Below are 24,613 nucleotides of genomic sequence, written 5' to 3'. Positions count from 1 at the left end.
TCTCGCTCTCTCAATTGGCTTAACCGATGATCCAATAAAGTTCCTATTACCAATGGGCCCATAATTGAAGGCGATTCCAAAAGCGTACCTAGAGTCAGTGTAAATGTCGGCCGTCTTACCTTTCGCCAGGTTACAAGTCTCAGCGAGCACCTCCAGCTCCGCTCCTTGAGATGAACAAGAAGGTGAGAGTGGTTTCTGGGTAATTTACCTGGTGCCTCGTATCCCGGTTTGTACATACTGTATAATAAAATCTCTTTATTGCAAATTTACATTAAAAACCCATGTCACATATAGATAGAACATTTCAAAGGGGTGGCGTCTTCATTCTCTAAAATAAAACCAAATGTTATACACTTCTCCATACTCATCTGATAATCCAGAATACTTTGAGAATTTCACTTTTATCAGATTCTGCAAATACTTGATTAATACAAAAACAAATAAAAAAGTAAATTCCTAAGAACTTTACATCAAATTAACAATGTCCAGACAAATTTATTTTTTTTGCCTTCTCCCCCATCTAAATCTGTAAAGACTCATCTGTGAGTGACGTCACCTCCTGTGTAACTTTGCTGGAGGGGGATGGTCTCTTACACAATACCTCATATTGGGTGGAGACTATAGCACAGCTTACCCAGTGCCATATTTACTGTTCTGGAAAGATCTGGAACCATCTACACATAAAAACCTCAACATTTAGGTTACTCTCATACATCTTTAATCTGGATTACTCATTGGGGTCTCATACACATTTTGTAGATCTCCTGAAATCAAATTAATTAATTCAAAACAAGCCAAAATTGTACCTGATCAGTTCCTTCACCATTCCCCCCTTTGTGGACTCTGCGAAAGTAATGTAGCAGAGTTCAAAACTACATCTCAACATAACAAAGTCGGGCACTAGTTTAACCCCTTGTAATGTACAACAGCCTGAAACAAAAAATGTATTTTTCCTGACGAAAATACATTTGATCTTTACAATGACATAACTCATGTGTGAAATCAAAAACAAAACAATTGTAGTTAGTTATTCAATAAAACAGAAAATATTATATCTGATAACATTAATTACTGCAAACCAATAAACTGTATATAAAAATAGGGAACGGTGGGGGGCACATACATTTTCAAAACCCTGTGTCTCACAGTATCTATAATTGAATACATCTGAATTAACCTCAAAACACATGAAATCTGATCACACCATAACACATAAATATCGTAACTTGTATAAACAGCGCATGCGCATAGAGAAGAAATTTATTTAGGTTTGTAGACATTACTGATATATATATATCCATCAGTGCAATATTGTAATCCCTTTGTCTCATCAGCCTTGCAGACTGCACCCAGTCAGCCCCCCTCCTCCTCCCAAACACAGCATACTACAGGAGGGAGAGGGGGCGTCACACACTCACCCCTCACAGCTTCTAGTCTCACAATCTTAACACTTTCAATGCCGGCAAACAACATACGTATCTGCACCATTGTATAGGAATTATCTACGTTCAAAACATCAAATACATAATCTGTAACAGTCCAATCTGTCGGCCACCATCTCTATATAATGATGACGTGTTGTTTCATCAGTGAACAGCGTCCTGCACACTAGAATTGAATCTAAAAATAGAAAAGACACTACAAATGACAAAATTAACAAGGCGATTATTTCATACTGATTTGGTTGGGCCGGGCGTGGCCACATCAGGGGTGGGTGGTGGGGGGCAGCCTCTCCCATTGGAAACACATTGCGCAGCTGTGAGGGGGGGGGTTTCCCACCCACAATGAGGACACACAACATGAGGTACGGACACCATTACCGGGCGTCGGCTGGTCCTGTGTTTTCTAATACAGATAACATACAATACCTTTCTTATTCCTAACTTCCATTCGCTTCACCAAATCATGAATAGGATCGGGTGATCCTGATGATTTGAATATGGACCGTAAACCATCCATCCTAACAGTCTATATTATACACGCAATTTATATAACAATTTTCGGTCTACAACTCTCTGGTCTGGCCACTATATTACCTACAATTTAATACACGACTTAACAGTTTTTTTTGATCAGTTTATACACCCCGCATGTGCCTTATCGCATGACTTATCAGTGTTTTTGCATTGCACCCCGCGTGCACCTGTCTCACGTCTTATCACACGTCTTATCAGTGCATTGCACCCCGCATGCCCGCGTATAGGACAGGTTATAATACTATCCACGACTTATCACACATGTATATTGTGTCCGCATATTTTCTATCTAGTCCCTAATTACCCAGAGGATGGTTAGTCGGGCGCGACTAAGGTCTCACAGGTTTTCGACCTCACAGCGGAAAATATCGCTTCTGTCGCCTGAGATAATCCAGGAAATCAACAAAAGGGTTATACAGATCGCCACAAGACTGTCCACTAACACAGATAAGTCGAAGATTCATAAAATCAACTCGCTTACCGTGTTGCGGAGGTGATCAAATTCCTTCAGTGGGCAACTTTGAGTCCTCTGTTTCACCCTGTGATTGTCGATTGTCCTGATTTTGATATTTCCTCGAGTGAGGCCCCACGTTCGGGCGCCAAATGTCAGGGCCGTATTTCACACAGTAACCACCTCTGTAAATTGAAAGCTGAAGGCATGCCTGGAAAGAAGTACACCACACAGAGTAATGTTGGTAGACATCCCCCTCCGTCAGCCAGGAGGAAGACTGAAACTTTATTCAGAACAAAGAAACACAGTAAGAGACACATGCCTCCTCCCCAGAGATGTGGGAGTGCCCAAGCCCCCACAGGTTTCTCAGCTGTAACTTCTTAGACTCACTCTTCTTGCATTCCAGGGGGTGGTGTCTTCCATAGGTGTGTCCGACATGAACAAAGAACTTATTATTATATATCAGTATATTACACAAAGAACTGAAATGTATATACATATGTGTGAGGATAATATTTTTCAAACAATATACATAGTAATGATCCCTGACACATGTATGTGTGTATGTTTAATATGTATATATATGTGTGTGTGTGTGTGTGTGTGTGTGTATGTATATATATATATATATATATATATATATGTATATATCTGCAGTTATATATGTTCTTATGAGTAGTGTGCAAAGTAAAAAGTGTTTCATTTTTACTTTTACAATTTTTAGTAGCCCAAAGTCACAAAATTGTAGATAAAAAAGGTGTTTCCTCTTTTGTTTTTTTGATCTATCACATGGTTCGTCATGGTCTGGGCAGCGCAAGGGCTTAGGTTGGCAGTAGAGTTTTAAATATTTTTTTTTTATATGAACTATTTTGGCTGGGGCAAATACTTGAAACATTATTGCTTCTAATGGCCATTGACCATTTCTATAGGTCTCCAAGCAATCCCTGTAACTGCAGCCAGGGCCGGCCTTAGGGGTGTGCGAACTGTACCTTTGCATAGGGCGCATCACTACAACCGGTGGAAGAGGGCGCTGCGCTGGCTCCCTTCCCCTGCTTTTTTCAGAAGCGCCCGGGCCCGGCGACTCAGCATTCGCCTTTCTGCCCAGGCGCGTCTTCACTCAGTAGTGTCGTTACCGATGTAGCAGCCAAAGCGGCTGCTAGCAGCGACCCCGGGCATGAGGGCATCCGCGCCGTCTCCCCCACCATGGGTTGCGGCGCCACTATCAGCCACTGCGGCTGCTACAACGGTAGCTACGGCACTATAGCAGACCAGGGGGCTGTGTGGCGCTACCAACCAGGGGGCTGTGTGGCGCTACCAACCAGGGGGCTGTGTGGCGCTATCAACCAGGGGGCTGAAGGAATTTTAAGCCAGATTTTTTTTGCCTTACAAAAAATGCTGTGTGAACATACCCTATGAGTGTAGTGCTTGTTTTTAGCCGTTTTCTGTCTTTCTCAAAACAATTTTTGGTAGGGGTGCCCTGAGGAAATTTTATTTTTCCACTGTTGCCTCGAGTCCGAAAAGGTTGGGAAACTCTGTACTAGGCTACAAGATCCTGTTGTGGAGCAGCTCAATTAGTCGTGGGAACGGGGCCTAGGCGAGTACAATTTTTGTTTTTGTTTAGGGGCATTGTCTACAAGGGGTGGTGGGGGGGCTTTATGGCAAGATCTACAAGGAGGAGGTGGGGTATTATGGCTACTGTCTACAGTGAGGCTGTATGGCAAAATCTACAAGGGGCACTATGTGTGGGGGCCACTAAGCAGACATTCTACTGTGTAGGGATACTACAGGGGGCATAATATTGTAGGCACAATTAGAGGTCAAAATACTGTCCTTGAAGGGGTTGTAATATATTCTATTATATTATTATTATTCTGCTGTATAGGGGCACTAAAGGGGCATTATAAATTATTTTTTTTTATGGGGCATTTTTTTTTAATGGTGGGGGTGGGGTGCCGAAAGATCATTTTGCACGGGGCACCATCTATCCTAATGCCGGCCCTGACTACAGCTGTTTGGTAATGATCTTCAAGGGCTTTTGAGCGTGCGGAACTATAAGGGTATGTTCACACGGCGGGGGTCCGTAACGGCTGAAATTACGGGGATGTTTCAGCCTGAAAACATCCCCGTAATTTCAGCCGTACCGGCATGTGCAGGCGCTTGAACGCCGCGTCAATTACGGCCGTAATTAGCGCTGCTATTCATTGGAGTCAATGAATAGCGGCTCCAATTACGGCCAAAGAAGTGACAGGTCACTTCTTTGACGCGGGCGTCTAGTTACGCGCCGTCATTTGACAGCGGCGCGTAAATATACGCCTCGTGTGAACAGACAAACGTCTGCCCATTGCTTTCAATGGGCAGATGTTTGTCAGCGCTATTGAGGCGCTATTTTCGGGCGTAATTCGGGGCAAAAACGCCCGATTTACGTCCGTAAATAGGCCGTGTGAACATACCCTAACTGTTCTATGTCATAGAGTATATAAAGGACACGTTGGAATTCTAGGCAGACTGCTGCATCACATAAAGTTGTTTTGCATGCTCTTCGTTAGGCCTAATTCACATCTGCGTTGGAGGCTCAGTCAGGGGTCTCCTTGGCAGATTCCACCCAAAATACTGTAGACAATTATTTCCGGTAAGGACACCCAAAAAAGGTAATGGGGTTTGTCTGGGGCCGGTTGTCTCTGTTGTTCAATGCAACCTGCGCTTCCGGCATTTTCGCTGTTCTTGACCTCTGAAGCAGAATAACGTAATGCTGATGTATTTTATGACTTCGCTTAGCCAAGGCTTTTGCCCTCGACTGTTTTTAAAACCGTGAAGGCAAGCGTAAAAAGTGTCAAACAATAAATTTGGCACTTGCCACGTACTCCATTGTTTAGAGTGTTTTGCAAAAGAACTTTAACCCCTTCCCTCTTTGGCCACACTTGACCTTCCTGACAGAGCCTCATTTTTCAAATCTGACATGTTTCACTTTATGTGGTAATAACTCCGGAATGCTTTTACCTATCCAAGTGATCCTGAGATTGTTTTCTCGTGACACATTGGACTTTATGTTACTGGCAAAATTTTCCCTATACATTCAGTATTTAATTGTGAAAAATTGCAAAAATTAGCATTTTTCTCAATTTAAATGTATCTGCTTGTAAGACAGGCAGTTATACCACACAAAAATGTTGCTAATTAACATCACCCATATATCTACTTTAGTTTAGCATCATTTTTTGACCATCATTTCATTTTTCTAGGAGGTTACAAGGCCTAGAACTTTAGCAGCAATTTCTCACACATTTTCAAGAAAATTTCAAAATGCTATTTTTACAGGGGCCAGTTAAGTTGTGAAGTGGCTTTGAGGTCCTTAGATATTAGAAACCCCCAATAAGTCACCCCATTTTAAAAACTGCACCCCTCAAAGTATTCCAAACAGCATTTAGAAAGTTTCTTAACCCTTTAGACATTGCGCAGGAATTAAGGCAAAGTAGAGGTGAAATTTACAAAGTTAATTTATTTTTTTCCAGAAGTTCATTTTAAATCCATTTTTTTTTTGTACCTCAGAAGGTTTTACCAGAGAAATGCAACTCCATATTTATTGCCCAGGTTCTGCAGTTTTAGGAAATATCCCACATGTGGCCCTAGTGCGCTACTGGACTGAAGCACCGGCCTCCGAAGCAAAAGTAGCACCTAGTGGATTTTGGGCCTCCTTTTTATTAGAATATATTTTAGGCACCATGTCAGCTTTGAAGAGGTGTTGTGGAACTAAAACAGTGGAAACCCCCCAAAAGTGACCCCATTTGGGAAACTACACCCCTCGAGGAATTTATTTAAGGGTGCAGCAAGCATTTTGACCCGCCATTTTTTTTGCAAAAATTTTTGGTACTAGGCCATGAAAATGAAAATCTACATTTTTTTCAAATAAAATGTAGGTTTAGCTAATTTTTTTTTCATTTACAAAAGAACTAAAGTAGAAAAAGCTCCACAACATTTGTAGAGCAATTTCTCCCGAGTAAAACAATACCCCACATGTGGTAATAAACGGTTGTTTGGACACACGGCAGGGCTTAGAAGGGAAAGAGCGCCATTTGGCTCTTGGAACTCAAATTTAGCAGGAATGGTTTGCGGTGGCCATGTCCCATTTGCAAAGCTCCTGAGGGGACAAAATAGTGGAAACTCCCAACAAGTGACCCCATTTTGGAAACTATACCCCTTTTGGGGTATAGTGAGCATTTTGACCCCACAGGTTTTTTGCAGAAATTTTTGGTAGTAGGCTGTGAAAATGAAAATCTACATTTTTTCAAATAAAATGTAGGTTTAGCTAATTTTATTTCATTTAGTAGGCCGTAAAAATGAAAATCTACATTTTTTTTCCAAAGATAATGTAGGTTTATGTATTTTTTTTTTCATTTCCACAAGGACTGAAGGAGAAAAAGCACTGCAACATTTGTAAAGCAATTTCTCCCGAGTAAAACAATACCCAACATGTGGTCATGAACATCTGTTTGGACACACAGTATGGCTCAGAATGGAAGGAGCACCATTTGGATTTTTGAATGGTTTCTGGCCGCCATGTCACATTTGCTGAGCCCCTGTAGTACTAGTACAGTGGAAACACGCCAAAAGTTACTCGATTTGGAAAACTGCACCCCTTGAGGAATCATCTAGGGGTATAGTGAAAATTTTGATCCCAAAGGTTTTTTGCTGAATTAATTAGAATTAAGCCATGAAAATGAAAAATATATTTTTTTTCCAACAAGATGTAGTTTTAGATCAACGTTTTTCATTTTTACAAGGAATAAAGAAGAAAAAGCACCACAACATTTGTAAAGAAATTTCTTCCGAGTACGGTAACACCCCATATGTGGTTATAATCAGCTGTTTACATATATGAGAGCATTCAGAAGAAAAGGAGCGGTATTTATCTTTTGGAGCGTAGATTTTGCTGCAATGGTTTGCGGACGCCATGTTGCATTTACAAAACCACTGATGTACCAAACAAAAGTGACCCCGTTTTAGAAACTACACCCCTAAAGGCATTTATCAAGGGGTGTAGTGAGAATTTAGACTCCACAGGTGTTTTTCAGAAATGAATACGCAGTGGATGGTGCAAAGTGAAAATTGCAATATTTCCACTGATCTGGCCATTCACTGCACAATATGTTGTGCCCCTAGAGAATCTTACCCCATAAATTGTTAAGCGGGTTCTCCCGTGTATGGTAATGCCGTACTTGTGGACATAAATTGCTGTTTGGGCACGCTGTAGGGCTAAGAAGGGAAAGACCGCCATTTTGAGCATGGATTTTGCTTGGTAGTTTTGTTTTGAGTTTTACTGGTATTTCAGTTTATAATATGGGGGTATATGTAATCTGTGCGGAGTACATCAGGGCATAATAAGAGGGTATAATAATGGGGTAAATAATACAATTATCCATAGATGTGTGTTACGATGTGAAGCGATCCGTTATGCACAGGCCGGTGTCACACTGATAAACGGTTTTCTTTATTATCCCTCTTGTGTAATGCTCTGCACCTTTTGGGGACTTTTTCTCCTTCGTGGTTGCGGAAATTTTGCTGGGAAAGTTTTGCGCTGATATAATACGGGCGCCCTCGCTTCCAGCGGATGTACTATGTCCCTTCCCTTTCCTAGTTCCTAAATACTAGGGCCCTGAAACTGAAGGAATGTTCCCCTCCGGCCTGCGCATTGAGAGGTTTTTTTCATCACCGCATTACTAGTGCCATAACTTTTTTATTTTTCAGTTAATTGAGCGGTGTGCGGGCTTGTTTTTTCGAGACGGGCTGTAGATTTTATTGGTACCATTTTAGAACACATACGACCTTTTTGATCACTTTTTATTTCATTTTTTGATAAAGGAAATTACCAAAAACAAGCAATTCTAGAATAGTTTTTTATTGGGTTTTTTTTCGGCATCCACAGTGCGCCCTAAATTACATGTTCGCTTTATTCTGCGGGTCGATACGATTACGGCGATACCAAATTGATATCGTTTTTTTTATGTATTGCAGCTTTTGCACAATAAAATCCCTTTTTTTATAAAATCATTTGTTTTCTGTGTTGCCATATTCTAAGACCCATAACTTTTTTATTTTTGCGTGCACAAAGCGGTGTCAGGGATTATTTTTTGCGGGACGGATTGCCGTTTTTATTAGTACTATTTTGGAGTAAGTGTGACTTTTTGATCACTTTTTATAGCATTTTTTGGAAGGAGATGTGACCTAAAAACAAAGATTCTGGCGTTGTTTTTTATGTTTTTTTTTACCGCGTTCACCGTGCGGGATAAATTACATAATAGTTTTGTAGTTTGGGTCGTTACGGACGCGGCGTTACCAATTATGTATAGCTTTTACATTTTTACGGTTTTTCCCATAATAAGTCTTACTATGGGGAAAAAGTCAGATTAGCTTTATTTTTATTTGAAATGTGTGTGTTTTTATTGTTTTACCACATTTTTATAAACTTTTTTTTTTTACTTTTTTGACTTGTCCCACTAGGGGACCTGAGGGCCTGATGCCCCGATCGCTACTCTAATACTTCACTACATACGTAGTGCAGTGTATTAGCACTGTCAGTTATTCACTGACAGCAAGCCTATGAGGACGCGCCACAGGCGGGTCCTCATCGGCTCCCGTACAAGGCAGACTCGGACGCCATTTTCTGGCGTCCGATTGCCACAGCCACCTAGCGATTGCGTCACTGGGTTGCCGGTCGGGTTAAAACCTATCAGATGCTGCGCAATATTGAGCGCAGCATCTGAGGGGTTAATCTGCCGGATCGGAGAATAGTTCCAGTCCTGGCAGTTACAGGAGGGTGCCAGCTGTATAATACCGCTGTCACCCCGCGGTGATAGTGCCGGCTCTGCTTCTGAGCCCGCACCATCACTGCGACATAACTGTACTGCGCTTTGCGGGAACACCTTCCCGGCAGCGCCGTATAGCCTGTTTTGGCCTTGTGGCACAGCCGATTTTTTAAAATCTAACGTGTTAGGGTATGTGCACACACACTAATTACGTCCGTAATTGACGGACGTATTTCGGCCGCAAGTCCCGGACCGAACACAGTGCAGGGAGCCGGGCTCCTAGCATCATACTTATGTACGATGCTAGGAGTCCCTGCCTCGCTGCAGGACAACTGTCCCGTACTGTAATCATGTTTTCAGTACAGGACAGTTGTCTTGCAGCGAGGCAGGGACTCCTAGCATCGTACATAAGTATGATGCTAGGAGCCCGGCTCCCTGCACTGTGTTCGGTCCGGGACTTGCGGCCGAAATACGTCCGTCAATTACGGACGTAATTAGTGTGTGTGCACATACCCTTACTTTATGTGGTAATAACTCTGGAATGCTTTTACCTATCCAAGCGATTCTGAGATTGTTTTCTCGTGACATATTGTACTTTATAATAGTGGAAAAATTTGGTCGATTAAATTCAATATTTATTCGTGAAAAACACCAAAATTTAGAGAAAATTTGCAAAAATTTGGATTTTTCTCAATTTAAATGTATCTGCTTGTAAAACAGATAGTAATACCACACAAAATAGTCACTAGTTACCATTTCCCATATGTCTACTTTATATTTGCATCGTTTTTTGAACATACTTTTATTTTCCTAGGACGTTACAAGGCTTAGAACTTTAGCAGCAATTTCTCACATTTTCACGAAAATTTCAAAAGGCGATTTTTACAGGGGCTAGTTCCGTTCTGAAGTGGTTTTGAGGGCCTTATATATTAGAATCCCCCAATAAATCACCCCATTTTAAAAACTGCACCCCTCAAAGTATTCAAAACAGCATTCAGAAAGTATTTTAACCCTTTAGGCGTTTCACAGGAAATAAAGCAAAGTAGAGGGGAAATTTAGAAATTTCTCTTTTTTTTTTTTTTTTTTTTTTTTGCCAAAATTCATTCGTAATAAAAAAAATTGTGTAACACAGAAGGTTTTACCAGAGAAATACAACTCAATATTTATTGCCCAGGTCCTGCAGTTTTTAGGAATATCCCACATGTGGCCCTAGTGCGCTAATGGACTAAAACACCGGCCTCAGGAGCAAAGGATCACCTAGTGGATTTTGGGGCCTGCTTATTTTTAGAATATATTTTAAGCACCATGTCAGGTTTGAAGAGGTCTTGTGGTGCCAAAACAGTGGAAACTCCCCTAAAGTGACCCCATTTTGGAAACTAGACCCCTCAAGGAATTTATCTAGGGGTATAGTTAGCACTTTGACCCCATATGTATTTTGCTATATTTATTGGAGTTAGTCTGTAAAAATGAAAATCTACTTTTTTTCTGAAATAACATAGACATTTGTAATATTTATAAGGAATAAAGGAAATGCACCCCAACAGTTGTAAAGCATCTTCTCCCGATTACGGAAATACCCCATATGTGGTAATAAACTGCTGTTTGGACCCACGGCAGCGCTCAGAATGGAGGGAGCGCCATTTGTATTTTGGAGCGCAGATTTTGCTGGATTGGTTTTTAGTGTCATGTCGCGATTGCAACCCCCTGGAGGGAACAAAATAGTGGAAACACCCCAAAAATGACCCCATTTGGGAAACTACACCCCTCAAGCATTTATACCACACAGGTCTTTTGCAGAATTTAGTAGAATTAGGCCCTGAAAATGAATATAAACCTTTTTGTCCACTAAAATGTTGAATTTTTTCATTTTCACAAGGGATAAAGGAGAAAAAGTCGCCCTAAATTCGTAACGCAATCTCTCCCGAGTATGACAATACCCCACATGTGGTGCTAATTAATTTTTTTTATAGAAATTAATTAACCTTTGCAGGACTGATCCTTTTTTGCTTTTCCGTTTTAGTTTTTCACTCCCCGCATTCCAAAGGCCATAACTTTTTTATTTTTCCATGAATTGAGCGGGGTGAGGGCTTCTTTTTGGCAGGACGAGCTGTAGTTTTTATTGGTACCATTTTTTGGTACATGCAAATTTTTGGTCACTTTTTATTACATTTTACTTAGAGCTTTGGTGGCCAAAAACAGTGATTTTGGCGTTTAAAATTCTTTATTTCTTACGGCGTTCATAATGCGCTATAAATGACAATTGTACTTTATTCTGCGGGTCGGTACGATTACGGCGATACCATATGTATATAGTTTTTTTTTAATGTTTTGCAGCATTTGCACAATAAAATCACTTCTTTATAAAATAATTTATTTTCTGTGTCACCGTATTCTGAGAGCCGTAACTTTTTTTTTATTTTTCAGTCAAAAAGGCGGTGTAAGGGCTTGTTTTTTGCGGGACGGGTTGTAGTTTTTATTGGTACTTTTTTCGGGTACATGCGACTTTTTGATCACTTTTTATGTTTTGGGAGGGGTGGTGACCAAAAAATTGTGATTCTGGCATTGTTTTTAAGTTGTTTTTTTTTTGTGGCGTTCACCGTGCGGTAAAAATAACATTATAGTTTTATAGATTGGGTCGTTACGAACGCGGAGATACCAAATATGTGTACTGTTTTTAAAGGTTTAATTTTTTCCCTATAATAAGAGACTTATTATAGGAAAAAAAAATCTTTTATTTTTACACTTTTGTGAAACATTTTTATTAACTTTTTTTTTTCTTTACTTTTTACACTTTCTTTTTTTACATGCAGCTCTGATCGCTGCTAGAATACATTACACTACGTAGGTAGTGTAACTTATCCCAACTGTCAGTGTGACGTCACAGTCACTCTGACAGTTAGTCTACGAGGACCAGCCAGAGGCTAATCCTCATAGGCTTGCATACATGGCAGACCCGGGGGCCGTTGTCTGGCCCCCGAGTGCCATCACAAGCATCAGCAGCCCCCACAATTGCATGGGGGCTGCTGATGTGCTACAAACCCTGTACATGCGGAGATCGCAATCGAGCCCCGCATGTAACAGGTTAATTGCTGAAATCAGCGGCAATGAGCCAATGATCGGCAATGGTGGAGTGTCAGCGGTCAGGGACAACTGCGCAACTGCGCAGTAACTGTACGTCCCTGTGTGCTAAGACACTGGCCACATGGACGTACAGTTGCGTCCTGGTGCGCCTAGGGGTTAAACAATTAGTATTTAAGTGATGACACATTTTTTTAATTTTTTCACAAGTCAGGAAATATTATAAACTAGATTCTAATTTATAACATTTCCATGTGCTGGCCACTAGAGGGAGCAGTTCCCAAAATTGCAGCATGGTCACTGTTGTAAAGCAACCTCATTGATTTATGCTGTAAATTTGGGGTGGACACACTCTCCTCTAGTGTCCTCACACAATTCCCCCTCCCTTCTTCTGGCTAGTGCCAGGAGAAGGAGGGGTTTGAATGTCTTCAAACCTCCTACACTGTGTGCTGCCGTTTTCTGGGCGAATACACAGTGGTAGGAGGATTAGATACAGGGCTCAGCAGACCGTATCACACATGAACATACACTAACATCATACACGAACATAAATTACCTGCTCCTGCCGCCACCTGCGCTGGTTTAACAAAGTTCTTGCCGCCTACGCTCCTCTTCCTTGCGCCTTTTGTTGAAGATATGGTTGGAAGCTGCAGCCGGAAGTCGTCCTCTTACTGTCCGGCAGTGGCTTCCGGTCCACATGAAAATGGCGTCTGATTTCGCTCTACGAACGAGCTTCGTTTTGGTCTGTTTGGGAGCGGCGCATGCGCTGCTCCCACACAGACGGCGCATGCTTCTGAGAATGGAACGGCTCCCGTTCACATTCTCTATTGGGTTGTATGTGCCATATAGCATCTCTGTATGTGTCGTTAATCGACACATACAGAGATGAAAAAAACATGGCAGCCCCCATAGAGAAGTAAAAGTATGAATACAGTAAAAAGTAAAAAATTAGAACACAAATAAATAAAATTTTAATCATATAATCAATGTAGATGAGGAAGGGGAAGCCGAACATGATTAGTTTGAGACCGGCTGACCTTGTCCAACTTTCTGTCACAGCAGGACATTGCTGAAGCCTGGAGAGGTAAGGGACAAGTAACTGCTTCACTGCCCTAGACCACCAGGGACTTAACCGTTATACTGCCCTAGACCTCCAGGGACTTTTCACTATATTGACACTGAATGGCCGTTTTATTTAGGCATTGAATGGCAATATTGTGTGGTAAATACGGGTTATATAGCCACTATATGGTAGTATTACTAGTTACTGTATGGAGACGTTATTTAGGCATTTTATGGTGGTATTGTGTGGGTAGTAATATTTGGCATTGTATGACCATATTAGAATACTTAACCAGGAGCACATTTTTTTTTATAAAACTGACCCTGGTTGTGTGCTTCACATGGGAAAGCTGATGGTTGCTTTACCTAGCTAACAAAATTAGTATCATTTTTGACGCTTCATCCCTACACAGCATCTATATTGTTAGTACAGGGCAGAAAATCACTATTGATGACCAGATCCCCACCAAGCAACTTCCTATATACCTCAGCCTACTGGATCCCTCTGAGTGGGACATGGCAGGACTGCGGTATTGGTGTTTTATGCAGTCACACCTGATTTTCAGTGGAGTTAGATTTTTAGTAATCTGTAAGATCCATATGGCATTTCCCTATTCTATATTGAAGAGACTCTGTCACCAGTTTATCAATTCCCGATCTCCTTACTAATCGAATAGGCGCTTTGCTGCTGCTAACTAGTGTTTGTTTTTTTTTAAAAAAAACAAAAAACACATTATTTGCAACGTTATGAGCATTTTTCTAAATATGTAAATGAGCCTTTATTAGACAACTGGGAGGTAACCGCAGCTATTCTCCTGAGGTGGATCAATTTGTGTTGTCGTGGAAGTCAATGGCTCAAAATATATTCAACTGAAATTTAGACGAGTCCAACAGACTCTCAGGCCAGGCACTTTATCCAGCATCCTAAACAGGATATTTCATACCGATATATATCGAGAGAGGAGAAGAAAACACACAGATGCTGCTGATATGCTCAAAATACTCCTCTGGAGGTTTATTTCCAAACTCAAACTATAATACTATCATACAGAAGGGGTGTAGGCTTGAGGTTAACCAATTAGAGACAATGTGACAATAATTCTTATTCAGCCAATTACAGACATACGATACATTCCAGATACATCATTATAATTCTTCACACATCAGGTTTGCAGGTGGCGTTATCTCTCTTGGCTAGAATGTTCCTGTAAGATGGGGGAGGCATTCCCACAAGCATATTTGCCACCCTCCCATCTCACTCCCTGTGCCTTTTCTGCAAGTGGCAGAGTGCGACGTTTCGGTCAAAAGCGACCTTCATCAGGCATTGAGCCGTGCTGGAAAACTGTATAGACAAGCGCTAATGGTGCTCATAGCGGCTGGCATTAAAAACCACATAAAAATATCTTTTGTTTCAAAATTTGGTGTGCCGGATACTCTTTTATACTCCCCTCAGGTGGAGCCGCCTCACACACCGTCCCATCAGCATGAAACTAAAGCTGGAGGGAAGGGGGATCACGTCACACAGCCATATCTTGGGCTGTGGACCACCTAGAACCGCTCTGCTGTCCTATGAAAGAGGCGATTCTAATTTTTCATAGGACACCAGGATCGCAGTTCTAGCTGTGAAACAACCAGAGATGTCGCCTGTTGAAAACAGTCAGAAATGGAAGCGGTGTACTATATGATCACTGTGTTGCTGGGCAGGGAAGGAGGAGAAGCTGTGTACTATATGATCACTGTGTTGGGAAGGAGGAGAAGCTGTGTACTATATGATCACTGTGTTGCTGGGCAGGGAAGGGGAGAAGCTGTAAGCTGATTGGACAGCGTCATACAGAAAACATTACACCGCCCAGAGTAAAAAGAATGTCACCTCCTACTTGGCTATTAGAGCCACGTTAGCATATTTAGAAAAATGCTCATAACTTTGCAAATAATACGTTTTTGGGAAAAAATTACACAGTAGTTATCAGCATCATGGCGCCTATTAGATTAGTTCGGAGATAGCGAATTGATAAACTGGTGACAGATCCTCTTTAACAAATGCTACGACAGGATTTGGTTTGTACTCGCTGTATGTGCAGAATTAACTTTTTAAGTTTTGTGTTTCCTTGAGGCTGGATTTGCCATGTCCATAGTGCAGTATTAATCAAAACACTGCATTGTAAGAGCTGACCTTCCATTCCCCCCGGGTTATGTCAAACTGGAATGCCAAGATGTGTCACTGTTCTATTCACATGTCTGGGATACCTTCCAGAGATCAGACAAGTATAGACAGGCATCTCAACCCATCCTGCACTTTTATGAGTGACTTAGGAGGCTGTTGTGTGTTTTTATATTGTATATGCTAGAAATATTTTCTGTGTATTAGGTGGAAATTACCTATTGGTGTCCAGGTATGTGTTTTATAATGCACGTTAGTGTGTGGAAAAGTAATTATATGTGGAAAATATCAATATTCTGCAAGTAAAAAAAAAAAAAAGACTAGCTGTGTATTGTTTCTAATCTGGCAATTAAGCTATTTTACATATCAAATTGTAAGGCTGTAGTAGAGCCAAAATATTTATTTTACGAGGAAGCCCCTACAATTGCCCCGTTCCTATTTTTAAGGCGGCGTCTGGTGCTGTCTTCTAGAGTACCGCTGACTAAGCTCTAAAAAACACTGGGGTTAGAAAGCACTGATTGTAGGCACATTAACGGTTACCACAAATGGATAAGGGTGTTCTTAAAACTAGCCACTTTGGCTGCTCTTGGCCCAGTTTAGATGGCCCTTTCCCTTATGGGAGGTGCACACCTGTATAAGGCTCTTCACATCCATAGGACTGTTATTTTAGCAAACAAAGGGTTAAGGATGGAAAAGGAGGTGGGTTATGTGTCTGGATCTTCCGAATCTAAGATATCTGAATATTTGGATTATAGGAGGAAACTAAGAGGAACAGAAGGAGAATACACAAACTCCATGCAGATGTTGAAAATGCTAGCTCTAGTGATCAATGACCATCACAGAAACTCTGCTCAATCCCCTTTTACTATACATACATAATAAGGCATTGTAGACCATCCTGTCATTTATTTCCCAACATAGGATTTGTACAAGCGTTCAAATATTATATTTTAATTTTAAATATGATAAAGAAACAAAGCTTTTTTTGACCGCCTGTAGTCTGTATATGAGTTTCCCTTGAAATGGTTGTCCATTAGAAAAATACAGTTTTTTTTTTTTCCAGAAACAGCAGCACGTCTGTTCGTGGGTTGTGTTTGGTATTGCAGCTCAGCCCCATTAACTTGAATAGGGCTCAGTTGCAATACCAGAAACAGCCCAAGTACCGGAGGGGTGCTGTTTCTGGAAGAAAGCTGCCATGTTTTTCTACTCCTGGACAAACCTCTAGGTTTCTTGTCCGTTATGGAAAGGCAGATTTGTGAATTGTGCAAGTCTTGTCATATAGCGCATTGTTTTCAAATGTAGTGTTTTGTATAATAAGAGGTAATCTGAGGATTGCTATAAAAACGATACTATATACATTTCTTGTGAATACTTCAAGATTGTGGTTTTTGGTTTGTTTGCTTTTTAAAGGAAAAAAAAGTTCATTGAGTATTTTTTTTTTTTTAATTTCCTTTTACATTCTGCTGTGCTACACTGCAGTGTTTTTTTTGGGGTTTTTTTTCTGATTTTTTTTTCGCAAGATGTAAATATATAATTTATTACTCTTTCCATCTTCTTCAGACTGCTTGTTTTCGGGAAGAAAGAGATGTTTTGGTAAAAGCGGATACTCAATGGATTCCCACCTTACATTATGCATTTCATGATGACAGCTACTTGGTAAGACATTTTCAAGTTATTTTATGCAGCCAGGCAAATGGTAAACTATGAGCCACTATATTCTGAAACTTGCAGCTATAGGCTGTGATCCTGCTCGTTCCTGCCTTTCATATTCCCGGTCTACTAAGGCTACATTTACACAAGCGTGACCGATTTATGTGCCCATTGACTTCAATGGGCGGCTAGGTGCGTGAGAACACACCAATATAGGACATGCAGTGAGTTTCTCGCAACGTCCACTCACTGCGTGAAAACCCACGCGTGTGTAAATAGCCCCATTGAAATGAATGGCTCCGTGTGCTGTGCGTTTTTTCAACGGCACACGGACTAGAGTCACGCTCGTGTGATGGAGTCCTAAGTAAGTGGACCTTTTGTATGTAAATCTGTAAGCACCTAGGGAAAAATTAGATCGCTACTTTCTATGTTCACCAATTACCATCTCTGACTAACTGAAATTAAAGAAGACCTACAGCCATTTTAAAAGGGTCACAGTAAATATTTTTGTAAACTAACCAACTAATATGTAATATATATTCTCATGCTCTGATCTAAAATGATTCATTTTTTGGCGTTTGAAGTACTTGGTGATGGACTACTATGTTGGCGGAGATCTGTTGACTCTGCTTAGCAAGTTTGAGGACCGTCTGTCGGAGGAAATGGCTCGATTTTACTTGGCTGAAATGGTGTTAGCAATTGATTCCATACATCAACTGAACTATGTTCACAGGTAAGACGCACTCCCAATGACATCCTGAAATGTTAGACTTAATTTTGTAATGTTTATCCTACATGCTGCGCACATGACATATTCTCCATCTACCGCTATTAAAGAGTCTCTGTCACCACATTATAAGTGCCCTGTCTCCTACATAAGGAGATGGGCGCTGTACTGTAGGTCACAGTAATGCTTTTTATTAAAAAAAACGATCTTTTTTCACAACGTTAGGAGCGATTTTGGTTTATGCTAATGAGCTTTCTTAATGCCCAAGTGGGCGTACTTTTACTTTCGACCAAGTGGGCGTTGTACAGAGGAGTGCATGACGCTGACCAATCGGCATCATGCACTCCTCTCCATTCATTTACACTGCACTAGCGATATAGTTATAGCACTATGTGCAGCCTCATACACAAGCCCTAACATTACTACAGTGTCCTGATAATGAATACACATGAAATCCAGCCTGGACGTCATGTGTACTCAGAATCCTGACACTTCTGAATCTTTTTTTTGTGTATGTAGCTGCACATAGTGATATAACTATATCGCTAGTGCAGTGTAAATGAATGGAGAGGAGTGCATGATGCCGATTGGTCAGCGTCATGCACTCCTCTGTACAACGCCCACTTGGTCGAAAGTAAAAGTACTCCCACTTGGGCATTAAGAAAGCTCATTAGCATAAACAAAAATCGCTCCTAACGTTGTGAAAAAAGATCGTTTTTTTAAATAAAAAGCATTACTGTCAGTATGAATAAATCCATCTATGAGTTAATGCATTTGGTCACATACATCTTACAGGGGTTGACCACGAGTTATGAATAGGATTTATTCGTTTCAGTGCTATATCGTAATAAAAGAAAAAAACACTGTGGCATTTGAGGATAAGACAATCTGGGGGAGTAAGTTATATATATGGCACAGTTCCAATATCCGATAATTAGAAGATTAAAGAATTAGATTGAACACTGAAACTACTCAGGTATTATGATGGACTCCCTGTATCAAAACCGTCCCGAATCTGCACGGGTGCAAATATTGCATGGGGGTGTGTGTGTTTTTGTTGCCCATGCGGGCCCATACAGAGACTTTTACAATACAGCCTGTCTATAGAGGGCCTTTTTTTTTTTCATTTCTGTTTTCATTATTGTATCATTTCTAATTCAACCATTGTTTTTGGTTTTTTTCTCCCCACAGAGATATAAAACCAGATAATATTCTCATTGACCTAAAAGGCCACATCCGACTTGCTGACTTTGGGTCATGTTTGAAAATGAGGCCAGATGGCATGGTAACTATACTGACTGTAGCTATTATTACATCCAAAGACCTTGTCCTTTATAATGCAGTATGAACACCCATGTCATTTTAATGTGTTGGCCATTCCTTTAATTATGCAATAATTCAAAATTTATTTACAAAGTGTGCAAATCTCTCACCCCAAAAAATCAAATGATTTGATTTGCATTTTTTAATAATAAAAAAAAGTGACAGTAAAACATTTGGAAGTGTACATTATCCTCCGAGTATAGCGCAGTACAGGTTAAAACACTGAGTGATTACAGTTCACATTGAGAGTACATTATACAATATAGATTAATTTTTTTAATGAAAATCCCAATAAAAATATTTTGCAATTTAAAAAAAAAAAATGTAATTTCTTATGAGCATATCTGATGATATAGGTGGCAATAAAAGTTGCTTTCTGAATAGAAATCGTATTTAAAGTGTGAATAGCCGAGATTGTTCGACTACTTAAACGGTCATGTACTTATCGGCTTCTGAAAATCTTGGAAGGGGAATATGGGAATTAAAGCAAGGGTGAAAGAAGAAGGAACTAAGTAGAAAATGATGTATTACAGCATGGAAGTGGTAAACGTAGAACAATATGTAACCAATTGATGCCTCTCTGAATCTGGGTTAGAAAGAGGTGGGCGCTGTTTATGGAAGGAAAAACTCAACCACACTTTCCATGTACGGTAGTTGAATAAGTATAATACAGGGCTGGACAAAACCTGTTCTCTGTGGCGACTCTAAAAATCTGCCCTAGTGACCAGGTTTTGCACACTGCCATTCATGCGTTTGGTGGCCAGGTAAATAAAAACATGGAGTTAGATGCGACTGAAAGCTTCAACCTCCACCTCTTCTAAGAGAAGTAGTCACAACAGTCCTATAATAGTGGAGTGGTCAGTGGAGCATTCCGCAGTAAATGGACATTTCGGACTTCTTAAAAAAAAAAAAAAAAAATGGAGTACTGTGTCCAAAAAGCATTTGGCGCCCCTTCTTCTTTTTCGTTGCGAGCTTTAGAATGGGTATAAGCTCTCCCGCTTATCACACAAATCTGTGCTTCATAGTAAGAAAACGTACATACCAAGAGTTTTAGAATTTTTCCATTTACTAATTGGTATGTGCATAAACTTCGTTCCTCCAGACCATTTATTACTGACGCAAGTCTTTTTTTCTTTTTTGTTTTGTATTCTTCTTCCAGGTGGAGTCATCAGTCGCTGTTGGCACCCCAGATTACATTTCACCAGAAATTCTCCAAGCTATGGAGGATGGCAAGGGCAAGTATGGCACAGAGTGTGACTGGTGGTCACTTGGAGTCTCCATGTATGAAATTCTCTTTGGAGAAACTCCTTTCTATGCAGAATCCCTTGTAGAGACTTATGGAAAAATAATGAATCATGAGGTAAAGTAAATATTCATATGGTCTCATGTACTGTTCCAAAAAAGCGACATTTTTAAAATGCACCTTTTGGTTTTGCCGCTGCACACTTGTATCTTACAATTCCAATATTCGGAGAATACATGCTTTGAGGCATGTAAGTTGTTAAGCGCATATGTGGCCTCTTTAATCTAAATATAAAGAACGCATATGTACATAGATACTAGAGATTGAAACAGCCCCCCTCTTGCAATGTTTTTAATGACTCGCCATGTAATTCATAGTGTAATTTTTTTCTTATGTATTCATTCTGCTTATGTGTATGGTAATCTCTTCCCTCCAAACGGCTTGTCTAATTATTTATACTATTGGTGCAGGAACACCTGCAGTTCCCATCTGATATTACAGATGTATCTGACCACGCAAAGGATCTCATCAGGCGCCTTATCTGCCGACAAGATAATCGTCTCGGCAGAGGTGGTGTTGATGACTTCAAGAAACATCCGTTCTTTATTGGAATAGACTGGGATAACATACATACAGCTATTCCTCCTTACATCCCAGAGGTGGACAGTCCAGCAGACACCTCCAATTTTGATGTGGATGATGAGTCCTTGAAAAATTCGGTAAGTAACCGTTTCATCTCGAAAACCCCACTTAAGGTTTGAAAGCTACAGTTAACCCCAAGATCTCTCATTCACTGTCATACATAAAAGGATCATGTAAGATGAGATGGGAGGTGTTATTCGGCGAGGTCCTGTCTTTGCAGAGTTGCTTTAGCTGTCCCTGTGTATCCGAATAGTAGATCCGCCGTACAAAGCCACTTTTTTGTTTGTATGGGAAGATGAGCCCAGTGTTCCTCCCATGGTTTAGGACAGGTGTAGCATTAATTTTAATGTTACTGGTTACTATAAATGCATCTCACCCATGTGAACATTATTCATAGACATCATACATTATTCATGTTTTTGTTTTGTTTAAGAAATACTATGTCTATTGTTCTATTTTTTTACTCCTTTTCGTTTATGGTTTGTTTATTTCCAGGACACCTTGCCGCCAAGTAATCACAATGGTTTTGCTGCCCATCTCCTTCCATTTGTGGGATTTACATTTACGTCAGAATGGTATGCATGTTATAGTTTCTGATAACTGCACTTTATAACTGACTAAACCTAACGTGGAGCCGTTAATGATATATATTTTGTTATTACTAGTCTGCAGTTAATACTTTAGAGTATATCAATTGTTCTATTGTGAGTGGGTTATTGGTCTAGGTGACTCAATTTATTTAGATATTTACTGGTTAATAAGCATCAGGTATTTACACAAGCCATAACTAGAATTAAAATAAAGCTATAAAATCATGTCAACAGCATAGTGGTTGCGTTAGTTGCAACTGGGCCCAAATGCCCAGCCACATAAGAAAGCAGAATTATAAGATGACGAATTAGGCAGTGACTTTTTCTAACTGTTTTTAAATGTTAATTTCTTATGTGTTACACTCCATATAACATGTCGTCATTCAATATAGTGTAGGTAAAGGCTTCTACAATGCACAAAGTAAATACTGGCTAAAAATTAAGTGAAAACGTATAGTATACAAACTTAACAATATGGCATGTGAAACTTTAATAGGGCCATATAACATACCAGGGGTGTTAATTCTTCCACTCTGATCCCTAAAAAGAAAGTGGGCCTTACATAAGGAGTTGCAAAAACAATGCCACTTCTATGACATCACTTCCTGCTGTGAAGCGAATGGCTGAAGCTGCACCACACAGACTTCCTGCTCCCTCCTGCATTTTGACCAAAAAGCAGGGAGAGTTATACAGAAGGGAGCAGAGAGCACTCCGTATTGACCGTATTATGGGCAGAGTGCATGCAGGGAAGGCAGAGCAGGAAGTCTGTGAGGTACAGCTTCAGCCAATAGCTGCAGACCACTGGTTGCCTGAAGGGTGTATCGTTTTGTAAACTCCTGTTGTGCAGCCCAGTAACATGCAGCAGTTTTGTTAATGCCTATGGTGTTAAAGTGGTCTCATAACCATATATATATATATATATATATATATATATATATATATATATATATATATATAATTTTTTATAAACTGTTAATCAGACCGGTTATAAAAGTAAGAATAGTGGTGTCCAGCTACTGGGATCCCCACCTGTGCCGTGAATGAAGAACCTTTAATCCCAAGTCTCAATTGGAGAGCAGGACAAGTTTGGGCTTTCCCTCTCCATGGACTTGAATAGTGCTGCCGGAAATAGCCGAACTCGCCCATTCTGCTATTTCCAATGCCCTCGAAGTCTATGGCGAGGGACAGCGCATGATCCTCCTGCTCTCCAGCTGAGTATGGGGACTAAGAAACCCTCATTCTGGGCACCAGCTTTTTTTTTTTCTTTGTCCAATCATTCTTTCAGTGATTGTAACCAAAGTGTTCAATATTTGTTATATTGGTTGCTAAGGGAAGCTACACTTTACCTTTGCACCAGTTTTTATAAATTTCCCCTATTGACTTCTGTGAACATATTACAGGCCACAACATGCTGATCATAAGGTATGTGATCTAAGGTGCCTAGCATTTTGTGTTTCTAGGTTTTTGACACGGCATATACCCAATGTTAACTAAAGGTGGAGATTCACTTTAAAAGGAATGTCTCATTTATTTATTTTCAGGTTTAATGTTTCATTAATGAGATGTGAGTCTGTAGAGGAACTATAATGTTATGTTGCATTTTTAAAAGCTTTCCTGGTGGTGGCCATATTGTAGATACACACTTCCTTTCTGTATTTTATGGATAGACCATAAAGCAGGGTGTTTATGCTTTATGGCAGCTGAAATGAATGGAAGTCAGCAGGACAATAGAGCTGTCATTAACTCACCCATCCTCTAAATGATTCTAGAGGATTCTCCTCATCCATGCTATAAGTAAGGCTTCGTTCACATCTGCGCTAGGGCAACTTTCCGACGTTCCGTCTGACTTTTCCGTCGGAACAGAGCCCTGACAGACACAAACGGAAACGATAGGCTTTCCGTTTCCATCACCATTGATTTCAATGGTGATGGATCCGGTGCCAATGGTTTCTGTTTGTCTCCGTTGTGCAAGGGTTCCGTTGTTTTGGCGGAACGAGTAGTGTAGTCGACTACCATATTGATTCCGTCAAAGCGACGGAACGCTGGCACGACGGAGACAAACGGAAACCATTGGCATCGGATCAGTCACCATTGAAATCAATGGTGATGCAAACGGAAACCTATGGTTCCCGTTTGTGTCTGTCAGGGCTTCGTTCTGATGGAAAGCTCAGACGGAACGTCGAAACGGAGCCCTAGCGCAGATGTGAACGAAGCCTTAGAGCTACTTACATCTCAAAACTTTGTTTTTAACTTCATTACTATGCTATCTGCTGGAAAAATTCATGGGAGACATACATCTAAAATAATTGAGCTACAGAAAACAGGTAGTGAAGGCATATGGTGACTGCTTTACTAGCCAGTATCAAAAATAAAATTAAATAATATGTAATTTACTAAAGATACAATCTCCTTAAGGTAGATGGTCATCATCGTAGTTAAATAAAGCTCTGTTTACATTAGTTGACCTCTATGTTATCCTCTTCCTTCATTTTTAAGATGGTAAATGCTGTGCTATCAGTGTTCAGTTAACCTGTGTGCCGTCGGGTTTCCTTTTTTTTTTTTTTTTTTAAGTTGTATTCTAAATCGTAATTAACGTTAATACAGTCCTTTGTGTTTATGGTCTTCTCTGTTGAAATCAGTCAGAAACTAAAGCATTGGCACAGATAAGAGACTAATATGAACTAGGCAATGGGTAATGCAATTCTTTTTTGTTTTTATGTTTTTTTTTCATTTCTAATGACTCATTTGTGCTCGAATTGTGAAATAAACTGTTCATGTTATAAATCTAGCCCATTATCGGACAAAGGCACGCTGATTAACTGCGGGGTCAGTAATGGCATGGTAACCAGAACCGGGCTAGAAAAAAACTCCATTCAAGGTAAGTCCTTCCAGAGATCATTTTAATCTTGA

At 40.3% G+C, this 24,613-nt stretch overlaps 1 protein-coding gene across 1 annotated transcript in view; it reads left to right on the top strand.

The window, feature by feature from the left end:
• The window catches only part of CDC42BPG (CDC42 binding protein kinase gamma), a 227,571-nt gene that overhangs the window by 124,234 nt on the left and 78,724 nt on the right, over positions 1-24,613 (top strand). Inside the window, exons 4-10 of the mRNA XM_075838724.1 lie at positions 17,089-17,184; positions 17,763-17,911; positions 19,097-19,190; positions 20,388-20,588; positions 20,942-21,190; positions 21,609-21,688; positions 24,493-24,581. Coding sequence (XP_075694839.1) covers positions 17,089-17,184; positions 17,763-17,911; positions 19,097-19,190; positions 20,388-20,588; positions 20,942-21,190; positions 21,609-21,688; positions 24,493-24,581 — 958 coding nt within the window. The remainder of the gene's footprint in view (positions 1-17,088; positions 17,185-17,762; positions 17,912-19,096; positions 19,191-20,387; positions 20,589-20,941; positions 21,191-21,608; positions 21,689-24,492; positions 24,582-24,613) is intronic.

Source organism: Rhinoderma darwinii, chromosome 9 (assembly GCF_050947455.1).
Source record: "Rhinoderma darwinii isolate aRhiDar2 chromosome 9, aRhiDar2.hap1, whole genome shotgun sequence".
Lineage (NCBI taxonomy): Eukaryota > Metazoa > Chordata > Amphibia > Anura > Rhinodermatidae > Rhinoderma > Rhinoderma darwinii.
This window is presented reverse-complemented; position numbering and strand designations above follow the sequence as displayed.